The 27,672-nt window shown below is 39.3% G+C and overlaps 1 protein-coding gene across 4 annotated transcripts in view; it reads right to left on the bottom strand.

The window, feature by feature from the left end:
- Window positions 1-3,401: 3,401 nt before the first annotated feature.
- The window catches only part of PTPN2 (protein tyrosine phosphatase non-receptor type 2), a 56,108-nt gene continuing 31,837 nt past the window's right edge, over window positions 3,402-27,672 (bottom strand). For 2 of the 4 annotated variants that reach the window (XM_032789668.2, XM_075062928.1), the window contains 4 exons: window positions 20,316-20,525; window positions 17,646-17,804; window positions 12,380-12,573; window positions 4,395-8,777 (listed from right to left, as the gene is read on the bottom strand). In XM_032789668.2, the coding sequence (XP_032645559.1) occupies window positions 8,570-8,777; window positions 12,380-12,573; window positions 17,646-17,804; window positions 20,316-20,525 (771 nt within the window). In that variant the 3' untranslated portion in view covers window positions 4,395-8,569. Of the gene's footprint in view, window positions 3,764-4,394; window positions 8,778-12,379; window positions 12,574-17,645; window positions 17,805-20,315; window positions 20,526-27,672 lie in introns of those variants that run through there. The other 2 variants (XM_032789678.2, XM_032789686.2) reach the window with 2 other exon arrangements.

Below are 27,672 nucleotides of genomic sequence, written 5' to 3'. Positions count from 1 at the left end.
CTTAGAGTGAGTAGGGCAACTCCCACCTTTTCAAATTCTCTGTATGTATATATCTGTCCTCACTATATGTTCCATTCTATGCATCCGATGAAGTGGGCTATAGCCCACAAAAGCTTATACTCAGATAAATTTGTTGGTACCTTAGACACTACCAGTTGTTTATACTAACAATGTAGTGATCCTTCAGGAAGAAAAGCACTATAACTTTTGTAGGGAGCAGCTCATCCCTAGCTGAACGTTACACAAGTTTAAGGACTTAACTGTGTAAAGGTGGGAGAGGGGGTACAACTTGAGTATTTAGCAATCTACTTAACTGAAGGTACAAACATAGTCCCATTTAAAACAAACAGTACTCACAAACTTAGGAACTTTGTTGGATCCTAGCCTGAGGGCTCACCCCTTGCAGGGCTGAATTGAAAATCAAAGTAAAAAATGCTGAGCTAGATTAGAGACCTGGTTCCTGTGGTTGGGACCTGGAGTAACTTGAATAAAGATAGTGGAGGCACCTCAGATTTACACCAGGCTGCAAGAATTTAGGGAACCAGAATGCTTAATTGGGAATTTGGACAAGACCTAAGGCTTAACATTCATCAAATTAAGAAAACAGTCTTCAATGAGTGCAAGAGCTACTTGTGGTGAGTGAGTTGCAGAAAGAGCTTTAGTGAGGTCCTTTAGTACCACAAGCTGTTACCCTGACCTGCTTCTGAAAAGCTCTTCAGGAAGGACCTGATCCTGTACATTTACTCATGAATAGTCCCACTGCAGTCAGTAAGGGTTTGCAGCTGTACATCTACCTCCTTTCAGATCTCTTAAATCCAAAAGACCAAATCTTAAAAATTGCAAACTGAAGTTCACAGCTATCTACTCCTTACCTTCGCTACTTCCTTCATATTTATTACACCCAGTAGCTTAATTTAGGCCCTGCTCCTGCAATCAGGTAGCAGGCAATGTTTTACTAGGTATTTGTAAAGCACAAAACCTCTCCTTGACTGGGGCCTACTACTCATACAAATACAGTAGAGTGCCCTTTGAAGTTAGTGGGAATGACATGGATTTGAGGGACAGCATTGGACCTTTCAAACAGGCAGTTGAAGATCACAGAATAATTGTTAGCTTGTTTTTGTGAAAAAATATTTTATTACCTCAGGCCTTTTCCAGCTCTATGGGCCTTGTACAATGCAGTTTCATTCTGACCTTTTTTAAAAAAGTTGTTCCCATAAGCTCTCTATTTGGCTCTGCCTATTGAGTAGTTTCAGCTGTTGGGAATCAAAGTGATTGCTTTGAGGCCCTGCAGGAACATCATTCCCAGCAGATGGGAGAGTGAGCGTTAAAGAGATTACTCAATTCTGTATGAGGGATAGTTTTCCAAGACATGTCTCCACTAGCCTCAGCCTGATTTTGTATACAATATTTAGTTTAGTGCACGCACACACACACGCACGCACCCCTGCCAAAAAAAGTATGAAAATCCTTTAGTTTCCTTTTTGGAAAACTCAAACATGTAAGCTACATTTTATCAATTTCCCAAAACAAATTCACTCTTAAGCTGAGGCAGAAAAAAGGTCATGAGTTTTAACTCAGCATTCACTACTTAAGTACTGCATTAAGTACTTGAAAGTACTTCACTTATTGTAGAATTCAGACCACTGCATTGTAACTGGCTGTATCCAAAATACGTCACACAAAAAAGCAGCTAGCTACATTTCTGTCATTAGTAAAGTGTTATGAATATTTATAGTAGCATAATAAAGGAACTATGAAAAACCAAGTGCAGATTTTCAGATCTGTAGGCTTACAAGAATCCTAGCTTATAATGTTTACTTCATTATCCAATTCATTAATTTAACCTCCTGTTTTTGAAAGCACAATTAATATGAAGTTATGGGATTCAAAGGCATGAAAGTTATGGGGGTCACACACAGAAATATGTAAAGAGATGTAAATATGGCCGTATGTAGTTCACAGCCATGGAATATGCTGCAAAAAATTGTGCTCTAGAATCCTGAGAGTTCATTTTAACAAGTATTTCTAGCCTCCTGGGTGCAAAGCCTTGAAAATATAAGTGAAGTGTAAATTGAGGTAACTAAGTCTCCACACAGCCTGAAACAATAGCTGTGAGGCATGAACTATTCATCTCAAAAGATATTAAGCCTAAAACCAAAGTTATAATTTAGGTCCCAATTCAGAAAAGCATCCCTAATTCAGGGCAATTAAACATTCTTTAGTGCTATCTTGAGTAGGAATGCTTTCCTGAACTGGGGGCTCAAAACCCAACATTAATAATTTCTGTACTGCTCATTTCAACAGAAACATTAAACTAGATATGCTTACCTCAAAATACCTTACATGCTTCCTCACTTAAGACCCAGTTCCAACACTACCTCCTCACCTCTGACTGCTTCCGAAGTGCAGTTAGATACTGTCAATACAGAAATCTGCTACAACCTAAAAACAAAGTATGGACAGTAGAAAAGAAATTGAGTATCAAAATAATTTACAAAGCTTACTCTATTGATTCGTAGACTTTCCTTTTTAAGTCAAAAAAATCCTCAATTTTTAAGTTGAGCTGCCACAGAATTTCCTGAGGACTGCAGAATCCAGGTCCAGTTTGCCACACAACATACAGGGCCTTGGATTAGTGGTAAAACAATCAAGATCAGTACATGAGTTTGAGGGAGTCAGTTAAATTTATTTAACTGATTCTGAGTGGCTGGAAGAGAAGGGTGCATGAAGAATGGCAACTAATGAGAGGGTATAGGTATCGAAGTGCCTACTTTGGATTTACACTTCTGGTCCTTCAGTATGCATGCTATTCCAGCATAAACCATTACAACCATTTTTGTTGAGGTTCTTTGAACTCTAATAGACTCACTTCACTACCTCTGAATTTGGCATATGAAACTCAGTTCTGTCCCCTACAGTGATTGTTAACTGCACAAATATTAAGGTGTAAATTCAGCAGTATACATAGAATATTAATTTTAAGGCATGAACCCATTGAAGCTATAGAGAAACGCTCATTGGCAGTAACTGGCATAGTGCAACAGTTATTCTTGTGGGAAATAGAAGTTTGAGACTTTAAAAGGACAAATAAGGAAATCCAACCATAATATCATACAGCAGCTTTCCTGCACTGGATTTTGCAGAGTATCTTGTGCATAAGATTAGAACAGACATGGAAAGAGTTACTTAACCAAGTATTCAAGTATCCTTGTTTTCATTATGACCGGAATGTTTCGAAAACAGGCAGAGTTCCTAATGGACGCTCTCTCAATACTCAGCATCAAATTTGTAGTTTTCCAGTTGGGTAAGAAAAAGAAAGCCTTGAGATAAATCCCAGTTTTCTTGAAATACTGTTTAATAGTTTTTCCCTAACATAATGGGCACACAAAAACAGTATGTTGTCAATTTAAAAAAATATTTAATGCTGCCAAAACCGTATAAAAATACAATAAAAATGGCAGTACAAAGTATTTTCTAGTTTATTTCTTTTACATCTTTCTACAATTAATACAGGCATTATAAAAAACACAGAAGACAGCAAGTTATTTTGTTTCGCAAAGTAGCATGCTGGTGGTGTTCTTCATCCCCTGGATGTAGTTTACGTTGTAAACAGATAATTATGAGGCCTTCCTGGTATTTATCAGACCTCACTTTTGTTCCCGGAGAGGGGTTCATATCTTGCCTGGCATGTCAATAGTTTGCATTTATAGATGCAGAATATTCACAAGTCTTGGAGGTTTAGATGTCAGTCAGTCTCGGCCTACGACATACAACGCAAAACAAAGTCACCGATTCAGTAAAGACAAAATCAATACAGACTAAGGGCTTGGAAGTCACTATAATTTGTAAGGCAAACCCCCAAACTGATAATTTGTTCCAATTTTTCACATTCGTTTCTCAGACTAATTACTCCATTACTATCTGTAGTAAAACTGTTTGAAACGCTAAATCTTTTTCAGAAGAGAGATACTATAGCTAAGGGAAATGCAGGTTGGAGATCCCCAGTCCAGCAGGTCACTAAAGCCCACACCGAACTTTAAGCATGTGAGTAGTTCCATTGACTGCAGTGGGACTCCATAAGTATTTTGCTCAATCAGGGCCTAATAACTGCTTTTTGAAATCTGAATGCGAGTCCTGTTTTAGAAGTTACAGTTCAAAGCAAAGTGACATTCCAAGTCTAAATTCTCTTGTCCAAATGAGGGAATTCCAAAGTAACATTTTTAATAAAGCAAATCCTATATGACCAGAAACAAATTAAAAGAACCAACATTTGTAAACTCACACTGATTTCTTCCAGAGCACAGTAATTTTTTCTTAACGTTAATTGACAGCATGTTAAAAAGATTTTTCCACATATCAGGCCTTTTAATGCAAATAAAGACTCAGACAGATGAAATATTTTGAACACATTTATTTTTAGTACACAAAAGATTGAGACTGAGCTGAAGCTAATTAAAAAACAGCTTTAAAAGGCAGGAAGACTATCACACAATTATAATTTTGCCAAATTCCACCCTGTAGTTTAAATTACCTGACCACAATGACAATTTTCCCCATGAGTTACCTCAAACAATTTACATAAGTTTCTTGTGCAGTCATCCAAAAATCTGACATTTAAGTCTAATAAATGAAAAGGTACATTAATGTTGGCCTCTATTATACTTCAAGGCTTTTTCATACCCACCCCAATCACACACACCTGCCTTTTTTTTTTTAATTGTCCATTTGCACTATACTGTATATTTTGAAAATACTATATAAAAATTAAAATACATCAGTTAATGAAATGGAACATGTAATGTTCCAAAAGTTTAATTAAGTTTCATTTGCAAATTAAATTTCCCTAAAATGCAATTTCTCCAAATCTTTACTTTGACTATATTTAATTATTGCTAGTGGATAACTCCTGCTCAACAAGTAGCCGGGAAAATATTTAAAAGATCGAGGGGCACTCAACACAGCAAGTGGTGCCATTGCAAACAGATTTCCCTTGCCAGAAAAAAGTAATCGAATAGAAAACCAAAAGGACTAATTCCAATCCTTATAAAACTAGAATGTGCTACATATAACAGAGATTTAGGTGTTTGTTACTTGGTAAAAGGTGAATGAGATTTGTATGAAGCTAATAATCTGAATGTCAGCTTTAAAGTGATCCAATTAAAAAAATAAGTTCTACTATGCTCCAAGTATATGTAATTATTCTGGAAAACAAATACATGCAGGGGAAAAAGGATCACAGTCAAGATTTGAATCAAACTCAACAGCATTTCAGAACTAGTGCGCCAATCAGGATTTAATATCTCAGAAGTGGAGACTTGTCTCATGTTCTCTTTTGATAAAAACAGCAAAGTATGCATAGCCCAGATTTTGTAACAACCACCTTCCCGTAAAGTGTTATGAACTAAAGACAAAAGAGGAAATCCTAACCCCACTAAAAAGTCAGTGGGCATTTTGCCATTGATTTTAAATGGAAATAGGATTTTACACAAAGTTCCTTCCTGCAATGTGGTAAAAGGCTTAATTCTTTAAGCTTCTTTCCCAACCTGCAGCAGATCAGAGTTTAAAATATTTTTGCCTGACACTGGTGTGATCCTTAACAATTGTTACAGATGTTTTCACAGCCTAGTTGTTAATGATGCAGCCAAGTCCACCAAACACAGCTTACCCATGAATTACCAAATTCATTTACAAATGCTACTCTGTGGTGTGAAAAGGAGTGAACACAATGTGAGCATACATGAACGTTCCCAAGAAACCAAGAAAGTCTTCTTGGGGTCTGGGCAATGTAGGAGACAGTTTAGATGGAGTCAGGTAAAAGAACTCAAATTACGGTGTTCGAAGATGCATTTAGAGCTTGTCAGAGGGAAGCAGAAAATGCCTGGAAAAATCCTGCTGCTGAGTCAGGAAATAAATGGAGACTTGCAATTTCAGAGAAAGGGATATCATCTATCTTGGAGATTTTTTTTTCTTAACCATTTTCGTTTAAGCACTTTAGGATATGAAGATCTTATTTCGCTTTTATAATAGTACTTCATGGCACAACATACATTTTCCTATAAATAAAACCCAGCTGTTTGTAAAGACACTTTACAACAGAAAAGAAATATGGGAAGATTAAGAAGATATATGATGGAAAGACTAATGCACTGCCTTTTAGGGGGTTGATTAGCATTAGATATTTGTTGGGACAAGACTTTCATAAACACAAAGTCTGCACTCTCCCCTCTATTGCTTACCGTCTTGAATTTAGCATTTATTGAACTTTGTTGTACTCTCCTTAAAATACCTACTTACAAGTAACCAATCTTACTATATGTGCCAAAGCAATTACTAAATCTTGGCTCTGCTATGGTTCCAGTACAAGTTGCCATTTTGTTTTACTGGCAGTCTTAGGGCTGGTCTACACTGATGGAGGCGGGGGGAAATCGATCTAAGATATACAACTTCAGCTACATGAATAGCGTAGCTGAAGTTGAAGTATCTTTGATCGAGTTACCTACCGTCCTCACAGTGCAGGATCGACGTCCGTGGCTCCCCGTCAACTCTGCTATCGCCATTCGCGTTGGAGGAGTTCCGGAGTTGACAGAAGCACGTTCGGGGATCGATATATCACGTCTAGATGAGACACGATATAGCCATCCCCAAGAAATCAATTGCTACCCGCCGATACGGCTGGTAGTGAAGACGTACCCTTACAGAAACACAGCTCTGAGTACTGTAAGACTATCACCTGAAGTCTCATTCTTCTACTAACACCAGGAGAATTACACATTTTACTCCTATTCATGCTGTCTGGAGTTACCTATGGAAATCTATCAACGTCCATGAGACACTCCTCAGAAGTGTATGTTGTTCAATCATCTAGTTGCACTACAAAGAAATAGCAACTCAGCTTAGGTCTCATGTTTAACCTCTTGCTACTGAGCTTGCAGGTGGCTGGAGACCTCCTTAATAAAGCACTTTTGAGAGATCACAGTATCATTATCCCCATTTTACACATTTGGAAACTGAGGTAGTGAGGTACAGTGATCTGTCCAAGGTCACCCAGCAGTCCAGTGGCAGAGCCATGAATAGAACTCAAGTCTCCTGAGTTCTTATCCACTGCTCTATCCACTAAGCCACATGGCCTTACTCCTTAGATGAGAATGATCTGGACAGCAACATATAGACTCCATTGTATAGGTTCCTTTAGGGAAAAAGAAGTTAACAATGGAGCTAGGAAAAGAGCTATTAGATACACTTTTTTGTATAAACAGTGAAAAGTTTATGATTCATCTCAAAACTGATCCAAAAGGTAAATAAGTACTTCCTTCATCTACTATTCCTGATGAAGTGGCTAACTATTGTGTTTACTGTGGTGAGAGGCGAATGAAAAAGTACCTTAAATAGATCTGGCATCCTGAAGACTTTGTCACGGTTAATAAAATGTTACCCAATAGCTGACAATATTCATCTATATTCTGTAGCTAACGCTTTCCATTAGTTTTGACACAAGTTTTTCACAAAGTCAAATCAGTTTTAAGTTGCCTTCAATGTGCCATTATTGATGGGTGATAGATTTATTATTATTACATGGAATAAAACTCAAAAAAAAAAAGATGAGACACAAAATATCATTTCACATTTAATGGAATGTCAGAACTTAAACAAAACTAGAGCTTCAGACAGTAGCTGAAGTCTTAATACAACTTCCATTAATCAGTTTAACAATTTGCCTCTAGGTCTAGGTCTAGCAAACAGCTTTATTTAAAAAAAAAAAAAAAAAAAAAAAGGCATTTTAAAGCTTCTTTAAATAAGGAAACCGCAAAAACAAACAAAAATAAATAAATAAGAGGAATGCAGCGTACAGAGTAGAAACTGAAAAGTGCTTCATCAGAACCCTAGCTGCTCATACGGAAAGTCTTAAAATCTTGAAATGTCAGAAATGAATGCATTGTGCACAAATTATCCTTTACATTTAGTTCCAAAATCAGATTTTTTTTTTTTGGTCAAATAAATTTGTACACACTAAGTTTTTAAAAGTACAGATAGCTACAAAAAGTAAGATTAAATATGCAGTTATAAAATATATTTATCCTGGGTCATAAGAATATAAAATGTTGATGCCTATGTTAATAATACATTACACACATTTAAAGGATAACTTCTTTGCATTAATAATGTAAATAACACACTGTTTATTGCTTATGTCAGGCATGTAAATTAAACCCCAGACAGCCGCGATAGTTAATTTTCATGGCTCAGGGTCTATCTATCTAGATTCAGTGGAATACCATTTTTAAAAGTGTATAAATAAACTTACACAAAGTTTGTACCTGTTTATTTAAAACAAACGAACAACTTTATTCTGGGTAGCAATTTGCCGTTTGGTTTCAGAAGTACCTGCTGTGAAAGTCCTGAGATGCTGACTGATCAGTTTACATCACTTATCTAGTTTGTGTCTAAACTACTGCACCGATTTTAGGTGTTAAGGAGTTTGCTGCTGAAAGTCAAACTCCCTAGTGATTGACTTACAGTAAGATTAACTGCTACTGTAGACAGGCTCACAGTGCAAATAAGTTTTTACTTACAAGGAATGTTCTTGAAAATACAGTTTCCAGCAAGAATAAGCTCCAACTAAAATGACTGTACCAAACCCAATCTTAGTGAGAATAGGTTTCCAATATAACCACCTTTTTCTTTTTCTTTCAGTCTCACTTAGCTTCTGTTTCATCTGGTGCACCTTCTGGGCTGTGTGAGCCTTTCTATCCTCTCGCAGCCGTTTCCGAACAGTACTAAAAGAGGGAAAAAAAATAGATGAAATAGAAGTAATTACTCAAGAGATTAGGATAAAACACCCACAACCCAACCCACAGAACAGTTAACCAATTTGTGCAGTTTAGGACTAAAACAGTGAAGGAGGGAATGTTGACGAGAATTTATTCTGTGCTACTCTAATTATCTCAACAGTTTCATTAAATACCCATGCTGTTTTAACATTATTAAGGCTGCCAAGTCAAACATCAGAAACTTAGGAAACACCAGAGTTGCAACCTTAATTCTGCCCCCTCTTGCCTGCACATGATAATCTTAATTGCATGATCACATTCCCCCTCTCCCCTCCAAAAAAAACTCTGGCTTCATTCAGTACCTGAGCTTTTTTTGTATTTTGTATATGTATTTTTCTATATTAATATAGAATATACAAAAAAGCGCACATTGAGGATATCTTCAGTGAAAATGTAACTCAGGCTCTTTCTTGATTGTTGCCTGCAACTCACCTATCCACACATGCAAAACCCTCTCATGAGTTTAGTGCAGTGGTTCCCAAACTGGGGTTCGAGGTTTGTGAAATGTTACAGAGGGTTCTCCGGAAAAAAATTCCCTAATGGTGGACAGAGCTGTCCCTAGGGACCCTGGGCAGCACAGGGCCAGCAGCCTGGAGCCCCTGGACTTCCAAGAGCTAAGCAAATCAAAGCAAGCGTATCTATCACACTGATGAGATTTAAATTTCAAGCCTCCTTATAAGAAATGGAAAGGGAAGTGGATTTTTTTTTTTTTTTGCTGTTTTTAAAATTAAATAGGCAGCCAGTATTGTTTTTTAAATTACTATGAAGAACAAGTTTAAACTGTGTTGTAACGTGTGTTGTTTGCCTGGACTGTTTAAGACCTGAATGCTTGTTTAGGAGGAACTCTGAGTTGGCTTCTTAAATACCTTCCTGCTGTTTCACATTGATACTCATTGATGAAACACAGGAGCCTTGTCTTATAACAGGCTTATTCAAAGTGATACAAGCTACAAAAGTGAGATCTTGAAAGAGTGTTGCTGTTTTCTTAATGTAATAAAAATACTGTAATGATAAATAATAATTAATAATAGTGTGTCAAAAACAAAATTTCATATTCCCAAGATCACTGCTTTTATAATTTATACTCAGGTAAAGGAGAAAAATCCCTGGAAATATTCATTTTTCAGAGGGGGTTTGCGAGACTTGACATTTTAGTGAAAGGGATTCACAGGTTGTTAAAGTTTGGAAACCACTGGTTTGGTGGTACTTTCAATCTGGACTGGCTGGCACATCTGAGGCTGCAGGCTAAAACCAGAGTGACGCTTTCCCTCAGACTGATAACCCACACACTTTCCAGTGAGGACACAGGCTAAATCACTTGATGCCGATAGTCCTCCAGTGTCTTCACAATTCCCCAGGTACCTAAAACAACAAACAAGTTCTTCCACAACTCACTGGGAAAGATCAGAGCAGCTCAGTTTATTGCAACAGAAAGAACCATGGGACAAGATCCCACAGGTCCTAGCAATTACACAGTGCCGAGTGCAGAACCAGTGAGGACATAGTAACTCAAGTATGACTGTTCTGTGGCCGCTCACACCAGAAGTAAGCTAACCAGGGTGCTCAGCCTCAGGTTTTGATCACCTGAGTTAACAGGGATACAGTGAAAACATACCCATACACTACTTGTACCTTCAATCCACAGCAAAATCTCCTACTGATAACAATGGGAAGTTGGTACAAAGATGGAGGATAAAATATGGCCCTTGTTTAGTCCAGTTTGCAGAGGTATTGAGCACCAACAGCTCCCACTGACTACAGTTGGGCATATTTGTGTGTACTACTTCTGAAACTCACACCATAAACATTTATTTAGAGAAGTTAGCACTGCATTTACTGCTGTAGTGAAAAACTGATGCCATGTACTTGTAGGACCACTACTATTTCTGCCCTTTGCAAGCCAAGCAGTCACCTGATTTGTGCATCTGATTGTGATGAAACCTCCAGGAATACATCCAACCAAAACTGGCAACCCTATAGCAAAACTGCTGTTTGTACTGGCATAGTAAAACCTCCCCCCATAAATGAAACAAGCTATCCTGATATAAATGCAATTTTGCTAGTATAGCTGTATCTACATTAGAAACTTCTGCCAGTACAGACACACTGGTTAGGGGATCACACATTTTCACACCCGTGGCCAACACTGCTATTCTAGCAGAAGTCTGTATCTTGTATGTTGCTACAAGGGCTACCATGGCATGCCTGCAGTGCTACAACTATGCTGCTGTAGCACTTGTACCACAGACACTTAAGCCTAGGCTACACCTAAAACCTAAAACTCAGGTCAACCTAGCTACATCATCCAAGGCTGTGAAAAATGTCACACCCTGTATGAAGTAGTTAGGTTAACCTAACCCCTTCTATCAACCTAGCTACTGCCTCTCAGGTCTACACTAAACACTTACTACAGTGACAGAAGGATTTTTTCTCATTGCCATAGTAAATCTACCCCCTCCCCCGCCCCAAAAGGTGGTAGCTAGGTCAGCGGTGACCCAGCTGCATCTATAGCATGAGTTACATTGACCTAACTACTTCACAGTGTGTGAAATTTCTCACAGCCCAGAGCAATGTGACTACATCGACCTAAATTTCAAGTCAAAAATTGGCTGTCTAAGGCCTGGTCATCTGAAAGTTTGAAGCCTTAATGAACAGTAAGCTCCAAAGTTAACAACTCAATGAGATGGAAGGAGTAGTTCAGTCCTTTCAACTGTTGTTCTAGAGTGTTTGAAGAATGACACTTTAAACCTTGTGCTGTAAGCCTTTCCGTTCCCAGCTATCGTGTTATTTTCTCTTTTTTTCTTAAAGCCTACTTATTTAAAAGTACTGAACAGGGAATAACTAAAGTGTTAGCAAAAGACTGAATAAAACCATGTCTAACAACTGTCCCAGTTTTGCTGGGAGTCTCCCCAAATCAGGCTCTATCTCCCTGAGGCTACAAAGTCAAACTGGGAGCTGCCAGAGGTAAGCACTACCTGGCCGGAGCCTAAACCCATCATTCTCTGCCTCAGCCCTGATCCCTCTCCCAGAACCAGCACCCCCAACCCCCTTCCACACTCCAATCCCTTGCCCCAGGCCTGATCCCCCTCCCAAACCCAAACGCCTTCCTAGAGTCTGCACCCCACACGCCCTCCTCCACCCCAACCCCCTAGCCCAGACGTAAGCCCCTTCCAGCACACAAACTCCCTCCCAGAGCGTGCACTCTGCACCCACTCCTGCACCCCAACCCTCTGCCCCAAGGTCAGCCCAGATCCCCCTCACACTCTGAACCTCTTGGCCCCAGCCCAGAGCCCCCTCTCCCCACACCCTCCCCAACCCCTTGTCCCAGCTTGTGAAAGTGAGTGAGGGCGGAGGAGAGCAAGCCAGCCATAGAGAAAGGGGGATGAAGTGAGTTGGGCAATGCCTCAGAGGAGGGGCAGGACAGGGCAAGGGTGTTTGGGTTTGTGTGATTAGACAGTTGGCAACCCCACTCCAGGATAAGAGGACTTGTATTAAAAAAAAATAATGAAAAAATAACATACCCCCAAGTAATTTTCCATGTTGCTTACCTTTCAATGCTTCCATCCATAGTATCTTGTACCTTAATGGACAGTTCAGTATTTGTTTTTTCCCCCATTTGCTCCTGTTTTTCTACGCCCACACTATTGCCATTGTACTTTTCTGTATTTATTCTGGTTGGGTGTGGAGGAGACTGCTCAGAACTTGGAGCTTGGTCCTCCTTAGAAAGTTCCTTCCACCGTTTCTAAGAGAATGAGAACACACATTTTTGAATAACATTTCTCAAGATTGTGAAAGTTGTATCTTTGAATAAAAAAGTCTTCCACAGAATGATCATATACATAAAAATGTAAATTAAAATATTATATAAAAATTAATTTCTAGATAACCAAGATGTAAGCCACACAGTGATACCCTTATTTACACTGAACAGAGAACAAGTACACCCATCAGTCTTGCTTCAGGTAACATGAAAATCAAGACTCATTTGAGGGAAATTCAGTTGTTAGAAAAAGTATACAGCATAGAAATCTGTCCAGGATTAACAAAAATCTGCAAGTGAAAGTTATGGCTATAAACTCATGGCAATAAAAAAGGTAAAGCTCTTGGACATGACAGAATACCTGCAGAGACCTATAAAAGTGGATCGGATTAAACAGATAACCATTGCCTTCTCTGTAATACGCAAGAGCAAGAAACAATACTACAACAATTTAAAAAAGTGTTAAATAATTATTCAAGAAAAAGTATTAAAAAAAGTGACAGTGGTGTAACTAGGTATCTACCATTTGCAGGAGACAAAATATTGACAAGCGTTCTTCACAAGAGCTAACAGATGTAAAAAGTGTTTTTTGATTAAGACAGTTTCTGATAAGAGTGTTGCTGCTCTACAACTCCATGTAAATCCAAAGCTTTTGTTATCAGCCACCTTGGTCATAAACCTGTGTAAAATCCAGAGAACTAGATAAAATGTCCAAGATGATCTGAAAACTACAAGAAAGTACAGCTGTACACGTCCATATAAATACACAGTCCCTTTGGAATTTCCAATAGTTTTAAACAAGGATACTTTTTTTTTTTTAATTCCTTTAATGAACTGGTATGCCTTGCTCCTGGGACTACAGATTAGATTTCCTTCAGGAAAACAAAACCTCTTATTTGTGCGTATCAGATGAGTCAGAAGTGGGAGTCCTCATTAGAAAACTATATATTGCAATCAGCATTCATAATCCTGCAGATTATGAAGTGATTAGAAAATTGACTGTGTATTGGTAACATTGCTATGGATTGTTGCCTGATGAGCTCAAAAGTGGATATTAAATGACTCCAGGAAAGCTAAGATTCCATTTAAACAATTGTTTCCCTAACAACCTGTGTTTTATTTGCAGAGATAGAGCTCAAAATGCAACCAGTTTGCCAGGGAGTCTTGTCATTGGAAAGGAGAATTTAGCCACCAAGAGTGAAGTTATTATTCAGGCAAACTTTTACTAAATTGAAATACACAAGTGATGGTCACCAGTTAGAAACCTATATTAAAACAATTTCCCCCTCCCCTCACCCCCAAAAAAGCTTGAGAACACTGTAGATGTCAAAAATAGAGTTTATCGGATTCGATGGTGGAAATGCTTCCCTGCTCCACTGCCCCACTCCCTGAAAAGGTCAGCTGCTAGCCCCACTTCTAAAACCTCAAAAAAGTGCTCACATCCTGTGGACTCAGTGATATGCAGGTGGTGGGCTGGCACAGTGCTTAAATATTTAAATAGAATACAGTTACAGGTGATAGTATGGTCTTATATAAACACTGCAAGACAGGGACAAGGAAGATGCCAGCAAATTAAAAGGTAGAAAGTATTTTATTAAGTGAAGTTCACCAATCCACATTATGCATCTTCAGCAGGGTTTGAAACCTGAACCTTCAGCACTGCAGCACACAGACTGCTACCACTTTAGCTACAGGACTAACTACATTGGCAGGAAGCAGCTAGCACCATGTGCTGAATCCAGGAGATGGTCATGGGGAGTATGGCACCCAGGCTCTTCAACCTACCTCCCCAGAAGGCCCTGCCCCGCATGGAGCCCGCAGGGGAGTGGAGAGGAGATGAGATACTGAGGCCATGTCCACCTCTTCCCACCCTTCCTCACTACCCTGGCAGCTTCCAGTACACTTTGTAAATACCCATGTGCTGTGTTGGCATCAGCAATCTCTTTACAATGTTCATGCCAGTTTCCTTGAGGGTCACAAGCAAGAGAAGGGAAATAGGAATTGAACACTTCATATTTCAGCCAAACTTAAATGGAATTTCATGGGACGAAGAAAAAGCACTTCTCTAGCCAAAGGGTTTTCTCACTAGTGAATTTCAAAGGCCTGCTGTAAACAGAAACGTTAGAGCTTTCCAGAAAAAGAGTCAGACAACTACACAGAGAGATTGAGACTGGCTACCCCTATACTCATATTTACTGGAAGAATGCTTGCACAGTACGCTGTGTAATTACATCTACGTCGGCAGCCCTGGAGACTTCATGATTACAAGTTTTGACCATAAGACCTCAAAAACTGGAGACGTTAACACAAGAGAAGTGGAGTTTGTCTTAACCTTCGCTACAATTATGTCTACACCACCACTTATGTTGGTATAAACATATACTGCTCAGGGATTTGCCACCCCGTGAACAACATAAGTTACGTCAACCTAAAGGTCGACATGGACAGTGCTATGTCAGCAGGAGAGCTTCTCACGCCGACATCGCTACCGCTGCCTGCTGGGGGTGGATTAATGAAGTCAATGGGAGCGCTCTCTCCTGCCATCTTAGAGAAGCTACATGACAGAAATTTGTAAGGTCTCTTGTGTAGCCATAGCCCGAGTTATTTCTTGCTGGCCCCAGAAAGGCAGCCTACACTAAAATGTTCAAGGTTTTTTACGTACTGTTCCAAATAATACCTAACCTGATTAGAGAAAAGTTCTCTAATCCTTTCCATTTTACATTTTCAGTTTAATATATGCATTTGACAGCACTTCGTAAATAACCAGTTTCACTTCTGATGCAACATGCCCTATCCCAGTAAAATCAAAGCTGAAATGAAACTAAATGGACAGCACAGGCAGCAAGCAGGCCCATACATAAAGAGAAAAGAACTAGGAAGAAAGAAACAGCCTGAGCACACATTCAGTGCTGTTACTCTTAAGCCTACTCAGAGATCCTTTTAAACAAATGAGAGCAGAAAAATCCATCCATCTTTTTTCAGTAAACATCAAAAATCCAAACACATTTCATGCTTGGGTATTTAAAGGGCATTTTAAATAAAGTTTCTGGATGTCAATTAAAACAATTTAAGTTGACATGGCATTCCAATTTTTTTTTAAAATCTTGAACAGAAGAAGAAGAAAAATCAAAATTTACCATTTGATAAGTTACACATCAAACCAAAGTATATCTGTATAGGACAAAATCAGTGTCCATATTTCTATTCTATTGTGCAAGTAACTTAAATCCATCACATACAATAAATCAAGTAACAACTTTCTCCTGTGCTATAGTTAAGCTAAACAAATATTTTTAAATAAATCGTGAAGAGCAGCAAGGAAAATTCAAATTAAAGCTGACATCTTTGTTTACCCAAAAGTTCATGAAGTTCTTAAATGCAATGGAATCGATTATGTACCAGCATATTTTCCAATAACATTGTGACATATCAAGGATGTGATATCACATCCTTAACATTTCATTCATTCCAAAACTGACAGAAAAAAATTCAATACTTGTTAAGAACCGTACACTTTTTAAAAGTCTTACTTCCATTTTTCCTAAGATGGAGGAGCTAAGTTGTATACAACTGATAACCAAGACTAATTTAAAAAAAAGATACTAATATCCAATAGTTATTCTAAATTTTGAAAGCTATAGACTAACAGAATAAAATCTTGAGATTTAAAAAAAAATTATCCAAAAGTTACATAAAGCTTGCTCCAAAATTCACACATCATTTCAAAAGAAGATGGTAAAAAGTACGTACTGCTGCAAAAAATTATTTTGAGAAATTGATACAATAGTCCATACATTTCTCAGGGCCTCAGGAAATGCACATGCTAAAAAGGGCGAATTTATATGTCAGTTAAAAAAAAAAAAAAGGTCTCTCAGACTATTCAGTAATTTGACTGTGACATTACTGAAATGTGAGGTAGGGCCTTTGGTATGCAAAGCAGCAAGACGTTCAGGAAATGAACTCCAAGTTATGCCAAAAGCAGCCTGCAGTAAATGCCTGCTACTCCTAAGTGTGTCTCTTGGCTAAAATCATTAATGGTGTAAACAATTAAGTATAGTCCTAAAGCTGGTCATAAGGCTGTGTCAGAATACAACCACCTAGTTCTTACATACCGTAAGTGTGTACCTTGCACCTATTTGGTGTTTAGTGGTTGTGTAAATTTATTTATTTAAATACGAACACAGAATGCGTGTAGGATGGAAACATTTGACAAGACAGACAGCTGGAGCATAGATGTAATAAACATGCTTTAAGTTATCTATATCTCCATCCACAACTTTTCCATTAAATACCCAATCGGTGAAAGCTACATTGAATTTGGCATCCTATTTCTGAAAGCGGAGTAGGTTTGTCAAGTTAACGTACTTAGACAAGTGTAAATTGTTTTTTTTTCCTCTCTTGCTGAAAAAACAATATGATCTACCATACAGAAAGAGTTCTGTGTCTCCTTGACAAGACATCCTTGAGTGGCTGAAGCTATTGTGTTATTATCGGAAGGCACATTGAAAACAAAGTTTAGAACTAGTGACTTATAAAACTTGAACCTTATAAACTGCATTAAATAAACCCAATTAATCTCATCTAGTTGGTTATACTGACTGTAGCGGGTTAATGAAATAACAGCAAGAAAAATGTTACCTGATAGCAAACTTTAATCTTCAGCAGCAGAATATTTTATTAACAGACAAAGTACAAATAATTCAGGGAGAAAAGACCCTTATCCAGTTTCACTTGGAAACATGACCTTTCTTTTGTTTTTTTTAAAAAAGCTGAAGATACTGATTTAACCTTCCTTATATTAGTACAGAGTATCCCTGCCATATATCACAGAGCAGGGTACTAAAGTATAGGATTAAAAATTTAGCTGAGACGCAAAGCTGTTTAGGTATCTTCAAGACACCCTTCAATGTTTAATTAAGAGACAAGTTTATCTGCTTAACCAATGCAGAAATGACATGTTTTAGAATAGCTAAGAGAACATCAAAATGAATCACCCATTGATATAAACATTGCAAATCTACTGCAAGTAGATTCAGTTTATTCTAAACATTTACCTGTATAGTTGAATCCCCCATGATAAATTTTGCTCCTTCTATTACAGCCATATATGAGAATCTTAGCTGGTCAGGCGTCTGAATAAGTCCCATGCGATATTTTCTCATATCCAATAATACCTGCTTAATGTCCACAGAAGAAAGGTCTTTTTTTTCCATCTGTTTAAAAAAAAAAACAACCACACACACAAAGAGAGAGTCTGGTTAATTATACTAAGAGTTTTGACTTCATTTGTGAAAGTGGGACAATTGTTTTTTTAAAAGTACCAAAAAAAATATATAAAGGCAATTCAATATATATTTGAGTCATACAATTTCTACTAAGTATATACATTCACCTTTCTACCATATTGTGTTATAACTGTATGAGAAATTAAAATCTGAAACTGATTCTAAGTTTATTTCTCAAGAGATAAATCACTTAAAATACTTTTATATAAACAGCAGCAAGGAGTCCTGTGGCACCTTATAGACTAACAGACGTTTTGGAGCATGAGCTTTTGTAGGTGAATACCCACTCTGTCGGATGCATGTAGTGGAAATTCCCAGGGGCAGGTGTGTATATGTATATATAAGCAAGAAGCACGCTAGAGATAATGAGGTTAGTTCAATCAGGGAGGATGAGGCCCTGTTCCAGCAGTTGAGTTGTGAAAACCAAGGGAGGAGAAACTGGTTTTGTAGCTGGCAAGAGCCATTCACAGTCTTTGTTTAATCCTGAGCTGATGGTGTCAAATTTGCAGATGAACTGAAGCTCAGCAGTTTCTCTTGAAGTCTGGTCCTGAAGTTTTTTTTGCTGTAGGATGGCCACCTTAAAATCTGCTATTGTGTGACCAGGGAGGTTGAAGTTTTCTACTACAGGTATTTGTATATTGCCATTCCTAATATCTGAGTTGATTGAACTCACCTTGCTATCTCTAGCCTGCTTCTTGCTTGCATATGTTGTGACAAAGTTCCTCCTGCGCTTATTGGCAGATTTGCTTACCTCAGTGATCTTCCCCACAGTCTGGGTCAACTCCTCCTGTGTCTGATCAGGAGTTGGGAGATTTGGGGGGAACCCGGGCCCGCCCTCTACTCCAGGTTCCAGCCCAGGGCCCTGTGGATCGCAGCTGTCTACAGTGCCTCTTGTAACAGCTGCATGACAGCTACAACTCCCTGGGCTACTTCCCCATGGCCTCCTCCAAACACCTTCTTTATCCTTACCACAGGACCTTCCTCCTGGTGTCTGATAACGCTTGTACTCCTTAGTCCTCCAGCAGCACACCCTCTCACTCTCAGCTCCTTGTGCCTCTTGCTCCCAACTCCTCACACGCACACTCTCCTCTGGCTCCTCCCTGCCTAACTGGAGTGAGCTCCTTTTTAAACCCAGGTGCCCTGATTAGCCTGCCTTGATTGGCTGCTGGTGATCTAATCAGCCTGTCTGCCTTAATTGGTTCTAGCAGGTTCCTGATTACTCTAGTGCAGCCCCTGCTCTGGTAACTCAGGGAACAGAAAACTACTCATCCAGTGACCAGTATATTTGTCCTCTACCAGACTCCTGTACCCTACTAGTCTGGGTTATCACATAACATACACACCCGCCCCTGGAAATTTCCACTACATGCGTCCAACGAAGTGGGTATTCACCCACGAAAGCTCATGCTCCAAAATGTCTGTTAGTCTATAAGGTGCCACAGGACTATTTGCTGCTTTTACAGATCCAGACTAACACAGCTACCCCTCTGACACCTTTTTGTGTTATATAGAAGTTAAAATACAACTGGAGGTTAGTTGAAACCACAAACGCCCATATGCTAGTAATAATTAAAGCCCTGAGTCTTAATACACTTCCATGTGCCTAACTTTACTCATGAATGTGTTTAAGTTGCAGGATTGGGGCATAGTTCAGAGTACAACAATTTGGTGCTTAGTTGAAAAGACACAGACAGTCAATAGGATGATGGGCTAACGGGGGCAGAAGAATGAGTGGACCAAACCATTTGCAAATTTGGGGCATAACACATACCAGCTAATACCATTATAAACATACTTTGAACAACAGTGCAGTATGTATTACTTGCTATATGTCCAGTAATTGAACTAATGAGTATGTCCTATTAAAAGTAATTTCCTCCCAAAAGAATCAGGAACACTAATCTGATAGACAATGTTTTGCAATAGCTGTAGTGGCTTTTCTCTCAGAGTGTTTAGCTTTATATAAACCCTTCAGATTTAATTATCTTTTTTTAAGTTACAGGAATACTAGAAGTACCAAAAAAACTCAACAAGCTTCATTCTGTTGCACCATTTTTCTATCTATAATGCTGTTTCCTTCAAGTTTTGTAAAATGGGAAAGCAGACTTTGATCAAAACAAGTTTCAGGTAACAGTGAAGAGCTAACGGCAAAGTTACAAATCTCTGAAAATAAAGTCTATAAAGACTAAGACATTAAGATCACCAGTTTGAAAACAGGTCTATATTCTGAAGAACTTCTACTTATCTCACATTTGTGGAAAAATATAAAATTTTCATACATTTATTTAAGCCATCAGAGTAAGTGTTAGAGAAACGAAGTAGCTTCCACAGGGTCTTCATTTACCTTCACAAATGTGTGGCTTATTTAGACACCTGATTTTTAAGGAATATCATCAAAAAGCACAAATATAACCCAAAAGCCACCACAGAAACACTTACCAGGACAAGACAAGTATCTACTAACGAAAACGTGCCAGAGCGTCCTATCCCTGCACTACAGTGAATTACAGCAGGTCCATGTTCAGGACTCAGCGAACCAGATTCTCTGACTTTAAACAAGAAGTTGAGGAATGAAGCTGGGGACTCAGGGACTCCAAAATCTGGCCACGTAGTATAATGATAATGAGATATCATCCTGGACTCACCACTCTAAAAATGAAAAATATTACAAAAAAAAAATGAACAAAAAGGGTACCTCTGCTTTTGGATAATTATTTTTTTGAGACACGTCCATTAGTCTAGGCCAAGAGATACTCAATATTTTAAACCTCGTGGTCAGGTTGACACAAACTGCTTGCTTAAAATTTGCACCCTTAGACTGTTCCCAATAAAAATTTGGCACTATAACACTTCTTCAAGCACCAGGTCGCTATTTGTGACCGACACCTCAGTTATATTTTGTTTTTCATTTTAAAAGCCATAGTAAGATATCTACTGGGATCCCATTCCCCCACACCTTAACATTACTAAAATTCTAACATTAGTACTTTCCCCCTAAAATTTCCCTCTAACTACTACTAGTGCAGCTCAACTGATGCCAACAGTGAGAGCACTAGTATGGACGGGGCTGACTCCAGCAGACTGCCAACATTTTAAGCTGCATGTTGTTTATCCCTGCTCTGAGCAGAGGTGGGCAACACTGTGCTTACATTGCCAGTAGCTGCTGGAACCTTGTCTACACTAGCACTGCCACTGACGGTGGCAACAGTGGGAAATTTTATGAGAAAGTCCTACTGTAGGCAGGGTTTAAAGAGGTCCATATGTCAGAAAACCCTAGACATCACTTCTGGTGGAAACAGTCAACCTTGTTCCATATATAACTGGATGGAAAGGCTATTGGGATTATGCAACGTTTTCCTCCTTCCTTGGAAATGCTCTATGCCAACACCTCCCAACTGCATTAACCCCAGAGAGCTTCAGGAACCAGCTCTGACCACATGTCCACTAGACTCACTAAGACCCAGCTGTTCAAGCTACAGGGTTTGTTTACTTTGAGGTGGTTTAGTTATGGATATTTAGGATTTTGGAATCTCAAGAAATCAATCTCAGTACCAGGCATCCGTTTTTCCAATACTTCTCTCTAAACTTCCCCAATCTTACCATCTTATTTCTCTGTTTTCTTACAACGACAGCTAGAGCTCTATACATAAAGTGAATAGTTAAAAAGATTTAATAAGATTCCATTAAAGCTGAAGTATTTTTCTTTAGGTCAATGACAAAATAAATAGTTTCCATTTTGCAGGATACTAGAGAGCTCCTCTCCTGGTCAGTCCATTGCAAGTTTTTATGAAGTGCAGATTTACTCAAAGTGACTTGAAACAACATTATTCAGTTCATGTTTATTGTGTCACAACAACATTTGTTCTGGAAACAAGTTCTTCCACAGTTACAGCTTTTGCTTTTCCCCTCATTGAGGGCCAAATGCAGCAAGGTTCTGAGCACTCTCAAGTTCTGCAGAAGAATGTGTACATTCAGCATGCAAAGTACTATAGAAGTGCAACTCAATCATCTTGTAATACACATTGAAGGGGACAACAGAATCTGATTCTTTGTAATTTGTTACTAAACAATTTATACATTCACATATATTCTCTTGATGCACAAGTTAGGAATTTTCTATTTATTCTATCGGTACAGCAAAGCCAACACAAGCTCCAGCTCCTTCTCCCGAACTTGTATTGGCTTTGCTGTACCAAAAGGAATACAGAGTAGTAAAAATTAGTCTTTGTTCAAACAGATTTGATTTTCAGCACACACCGAGTATATCTACTGAGTAAGGTGCCATTTTTATACTGCCACTTTTCAGAGCAGAACTATAATCCAATACCCCCACTTAAATCACCAGTGAGCAACAAAACTGCAGGTTAGAGGACTTAGATTCCTTCACAAGAAGCCCTTTTTGAGGCAAACAATCAAAGTTTGCATTAAGTAAATATCTGCCACATAGGACTACATTTTTGAAACCTGAAATAGGTTTTCCTTTTATAGGAATATAGTGAGATTTTCTTTATCCATATTTGTCTAAGGCAAAGGCTTAATACTGGTTGTACTTATTTTTTTTTTTTAAAGCAAGCACTTTTACCGGTGAATTATCCCCAGTATTTTGTATTTACACGATGTCCAAGGAGAAGCAAAGCAATTGTTTTTCCTGTTGATTTCTTATTTTTATATTATACATACACACCCACACACAAATTGACAAGAGTCACTCAAAACAAGACATTTGCACATTTCTATTTCACAATTAGAAATTGTTTTAGCTACCCAGGAAAACATTTGAGGGTAACCACTGGATACTTGGAGAAAAGATAACACATTTTGAGTTTAATTATTACCTCTTATTAGTATGCTGGTGTAGCATTCCACATCAGCTGTGAGACCTAGTTGTTGTCTTCTAGTCTTTTCATTTCTACCAACCTCTTTCCTAGAATCAGGGTATATCCCTTAGCTTCAGGTAACAGCTTATCAAATGAGGCTATGCCCTGGCTATTATTGTTTGCTTCTGTGCATGCCGCCAAAATCTGGGTGAGGTATTAAGCTTCCTCTTCGCCCAGTTCTTAATCTTTATATGATTTTAACAGTCCATCAGAGCAACATTAATGCTCCAGTTTCTATTCTGAGGTTATATAGATTGTGCTGAGCTATCCTCCAAAATCCCCAAAGGTAAAGTGGATTTATAGTTCATCCAAAAATTCTCCTTAGAGTGGTAAGTGATCCAGGATCCTTTTGACTCTGGCTCAGTTTTTAAATACTTCCTCTAGATAGCTTGACTGTACAACCTGTTGAATGACCTCTCTTTGTCACAACAGTTTCATGCAAGGCAAAACTGGCTCAAATACAGTCCTCATCACTTTCCAACCCCAAACTTCAAGACTATGTAAGATGCACACTTGTTCTCACCTAACCTGTTCACAATCATCTTGTGTTATACGTTACTATGTATGGGAGGGCAGAGATCTAGTCAAGGAAAACACTGTATTTTATAATCCAGTTTCTAATCTGCAGAGAGTTTAAGATTCCTCATCAGCGTCAACAGATGACTGCACAGAAATACTGCCAATCCTGTAAGTTTTCTATCTGATTAAGAGGTACATCTCTACTCTACAATTCATAAAACCAACAAACAAAAAACAGTTCATCATGCAATCAGCCAGCCAATATATTTACACACAAGGTTTAAACTCATCTCTTCAATTCGTCCTCATGATTCTAAGGAATGGTAGGAGGGAGGACAGCAAAATAAAGAATGGATTTCAAGGAGGCAGACTTCAGCAAACTCAGGGAGTTGGTAGGTAAGATCCCATGGGACGCAAGTCTAAGGGGAAAAACAATTGAAGACAGTTGGCAATTTTTTAGAGAGACATTAAAAGCCACATGAGCAAATTATCCCACCACGTAGGAAAAATAGGAAGTATGGCAAGAGACCAACCTGGCTTAACCAGTAGATCTTCAATCATCTAAAAAAACAAAAAAAAACAAACAAAAAAAACAAAACAAAACAAAAAAGAGGCCTACACAAAGTGGAAGCTAGGTCAAATTACAAAGGATGAATATAAACAAACAACACAAGTTTGTAGGGACAAAATCAGAAAGGCCAAGGCACAAAACGAGATCAAGCTAGCTAGAGACATAAAGGGTAACAAGAAAAAACATTCTACAAATACATTAGAAGCAAGAGGAAGACCAAAGATAGATAGGCCCATTATTCAGAGGAGGACGAGGGGGGATAGAAAATGTGGAAATAGCAGAGGTGCTTAATGACTTTTGTTTTGGTTTTCAACACAAAGGTTGATGGTGATTGGAAATCTAACATAGCGAATACCAGTGAAAATGAGATAGAATCAAAAAGAGACTAAAATAGAGAAAGAATAAGTTAAGAATGACTTAGACAAATTAGATGTCTGTAAGTCACCAGGCCTGATGAATACTCAAGGAGCTGACTGAGGGGATATCTGGCCCATTAGCTATTATCTTTGGAAAGTCATGGAAGATGGGAGAAATTCCAGGGGACTGGAAAAGGGCAAATATAGTGCCAATCTATAAAAAGGGAAATAAGGACAACCCAGACCAGTCAGCTTAACTTCTTGACCCTGAAAGATAATGGAGCAAATAAATAAGCAATCAATTTGCAACTATCTAGAAGATAATTAGGTGGTAAGTAACAGTCAGCATGGATTTGTCAAGAGCAAATTATGTCAAACCAAACTGATAGCTTTCTCTGACAGGGTAGCCTTGTAGACAGGGAGGAAGCAGCAGACATCCTATATCTTGACTTTAGTAAGGCTTTTGATATTGTCTCACATGCCCTTCTAACAAATAAACTAAGGAAAGGCAACCTAGATGGAGCTATTATAAGGTGGGTGCAAAACCGGTTGGAAAACCGTTCCCAGAGACTAGTTATCAACAGTTCAGTCACGCTGGAAGGACATAATGAATGAGGTACCGCAAGGATCAGTTCTGGGTCCGGTTCTGTTCAGTATCTTCATCAGTGATTTAGATAATGGCATAGAGAGTACACTTATAAAGTTTGAGGACGCGCTACCAAGCTGGGAGGGGTTGCAAGTGCTTTGGAGGATAGGATTAAAACTCAAAATGATCTGGACAAACTGGAGAAATGGTCTGAAGTAAATAGGATGAAATTCAATAAGGACAAATGCAAAGTACTCCACTTAGGAAGGAACAATCAGTTGCACGCACACAAAATGGGAAATGACTGCCTAGGAAGGAGTACCGCAGAAAGGGATCTTGGGGTCACCATGGACTACAAGCTAAATACCAGTCAACAGTGTAACGCTTTTTTTGTGACAGCCAACACCATTTTGGGATGTATTAGCAGGAGTGTTGTAAACAAGACACGAGAGGTATTCTTCTGCTCTACTCTGCACTGATTAGGCTTCAACTGGAGTATTGTGTACAGTTCTTGGCACCACATTTCAGGAAGGATGTGGACATACTGGAGAAAATCCACAGAAGAGCAACAAAAATGATTCAAGGTCTAGAAAATGACCTATGAGGGAAGATCGAAAAAACTGGATTTGTTTAGTCTGGAAAAGAGAAGACTGAGGTGGGACATGATAACAGTTTTCAAGTACGTAAAAGGTTGTCACAAGGAGGAGCGAGACGAAATGTTCTTCTTACCCTCCAAGGACAGGACAAGAAGCAATGGGCTTAAATTGCAGCAAGGAAGGTTTAGGTTGGACATTAGGAAAAACTTCTTACCTGTCAGGGTGGTTAAGCACTGGAGTAAATTGTCTAGGGAGGTTGTGGAATCTCCATCATTGGAGATTTAAGAGCAGGTTAGACAAACACCTATTTAACAACTTAGTCCTGCCATGAGGCAGGGGACTGGACTAGATGACCTCTCAAGTTCCCTTTCAGTCCCATGATTCTATTACATACACAATAGTACAGAAGGGTTTAAAGAAGTTTCCTTCGGGGTTTAAATATTTTTTAAGTCTCTATTTGAGGTGGAGAGAATAATCATGTTACCTTTTTTTCAAAGTCTTTGTTAAATAGCATTTCAGTGAAAAGCCTTCCTAGCTTTACCAAGAGGAAAGAAACTGCAGAGAAGAGACCAAGAAACTACAGAGAAAAGTTACACAAAGATAAGTGCATCAAAACAAAGACCTTCTCTTAAGTCCTGAGTTACTTGTAAATACTCATTCCTCAGATGCTTTCTTGAAAGAGTGCTACAGGACATCAGTATACTAGTAAAATATATTTTTAAGCAACCGATGGTTAATATGCCATGTCAATTGCCCGCCCCCACCAGCAGTATTGTAGAAATTCCATCTCTACTTTCTCTTTATGTGCACAAGCAGGTAACATCACACTCATGGACTGCTTTGAAGACATGTACTCTTTTCCTTGTACTGCTTAAAGAATACTAAATAAAAAGGGCTGCTTTTATGGCTCCATAAATCTAACCACCAGGGATCTAGCCTTATCTCCCTTCCAGTGGATACCATGCTCTGGCCTTATACCTAGGGTCCTGCCAAATTCACAATCCATTTTGGTGAATTTCAGTCATAGGAATTAAACAATCATAAAATTCATGTTTTCAGCTACTTAAATTTGAAATTTCATGGTGTTGTAGTTGTAGGGGTCCTGACCCAAAAAGGAGTTGTGGGGGTGTGTGGGAGGGGAGGGGCGAGTGGGTTGCAAGGTTATTGTAGGGGAGGCTGCAGTACTGCTACCCTTACTCCTGCACTGCTTCTGGCAGCGACGCTGCCTTCAGAACTGGGGAGCACTGCCGATGGGACTTTTAACAGCCTGATTGGCGGTGCTGACCAGAGCCGCCACGACCCAATACTGAGTTGCGACCTGCAATCTGAAAACCATTGATCTAGGGTGACCACTTGTCCCTAATTGGGCAGGACAATCCCAAAATGGGGGGAGGGATAGCTCAGTGGTTTGAGCATTGGCCTGCTAAACCAAGGGTTGTGAGTTCAATCCTTGAGGGGGCCACCTCAGGATCTGAGGCAAAAATCAGTACTTGGTCCTGCTAGTGGAGGCAGGGGGCTGGACTTGATGACCTTTCAAGGTCCCTTCCAGTTCTAGGAGATAGGATATCTCCATTAATTAATTTCGAGTCCTGGTCCCAGGCTGAATGACTCCAGGGCAGGATTTGTCCTAGATTCCCAGCATCAGCCTCTTCCGGGGGGGGGGCTGAGGTGGGCCTTAGCCCCCACTTCTCCCCCTCAGCCATCATGAAGCTCTGCCCCCTACTCCTACTCCTCCCCCCCCCCCCAAGACCCTGCCCCTGGCCAGGCCAGAAGTCAAAGCAGGGCAGTAGTAAGAGCAGCCCACAGAGCCTAGGCCACTGGGGGGAGCCTGACCCTCCAGCTGCCCTGGACAGCATGCCTGGGGATGTGTGGGGCCATGGGCTGCTCTTGGGGAGCTCATGTCCCTGGCCCAGGGCAAGTGGAGGGTTTAGGGATCCCCAGAGCAGCCCAGGCTCCTTGGGCAGCTCTTACCACTGCCCAGCTCTGGCTTCTGGCTTGGGCAGGCCTCAGGGGAAACAGGAGCAAGGATGGGGCACAGAGAGACAGGATTCCTGCATGTGCCTCATTTTTGCATTTTGAAAAAATCATCCTCAGCATTTGTATCCTCTGCACTTGAGTCAGGCTGTACCATTTTCCACACTGCCTGGGTGCAAGTAGGGAGAACACAGGAGAGTCTTCTTGTTCTCAGTTCTGTTGCCCAGTGTCATAACTGTCTACAGCAGCCAGGAAGAACAGTTGCAAGAGCATATTCAGTGCAGATGGACTCTTACGAATTTAGCTGTCACTCTAAC

This window comes from Chelonoidis abingdonii, chromosome 2 (genome assembly GCF_003597395.2).
Source record: "Chelonoidis abingdonii isolate Lonesome George chromosome 2, CheloAbing_2.0, whole genome shotgun sequence".
Lineage (NCBI taxonomy): Eukaryota > Metazoa > Chordata > Testudines > Testudinidae > Chelonoidis > Chelonoidis abingdonii.
This window is presented reverse-complemented; position numbering and strand designations above follow the sequence as displayed.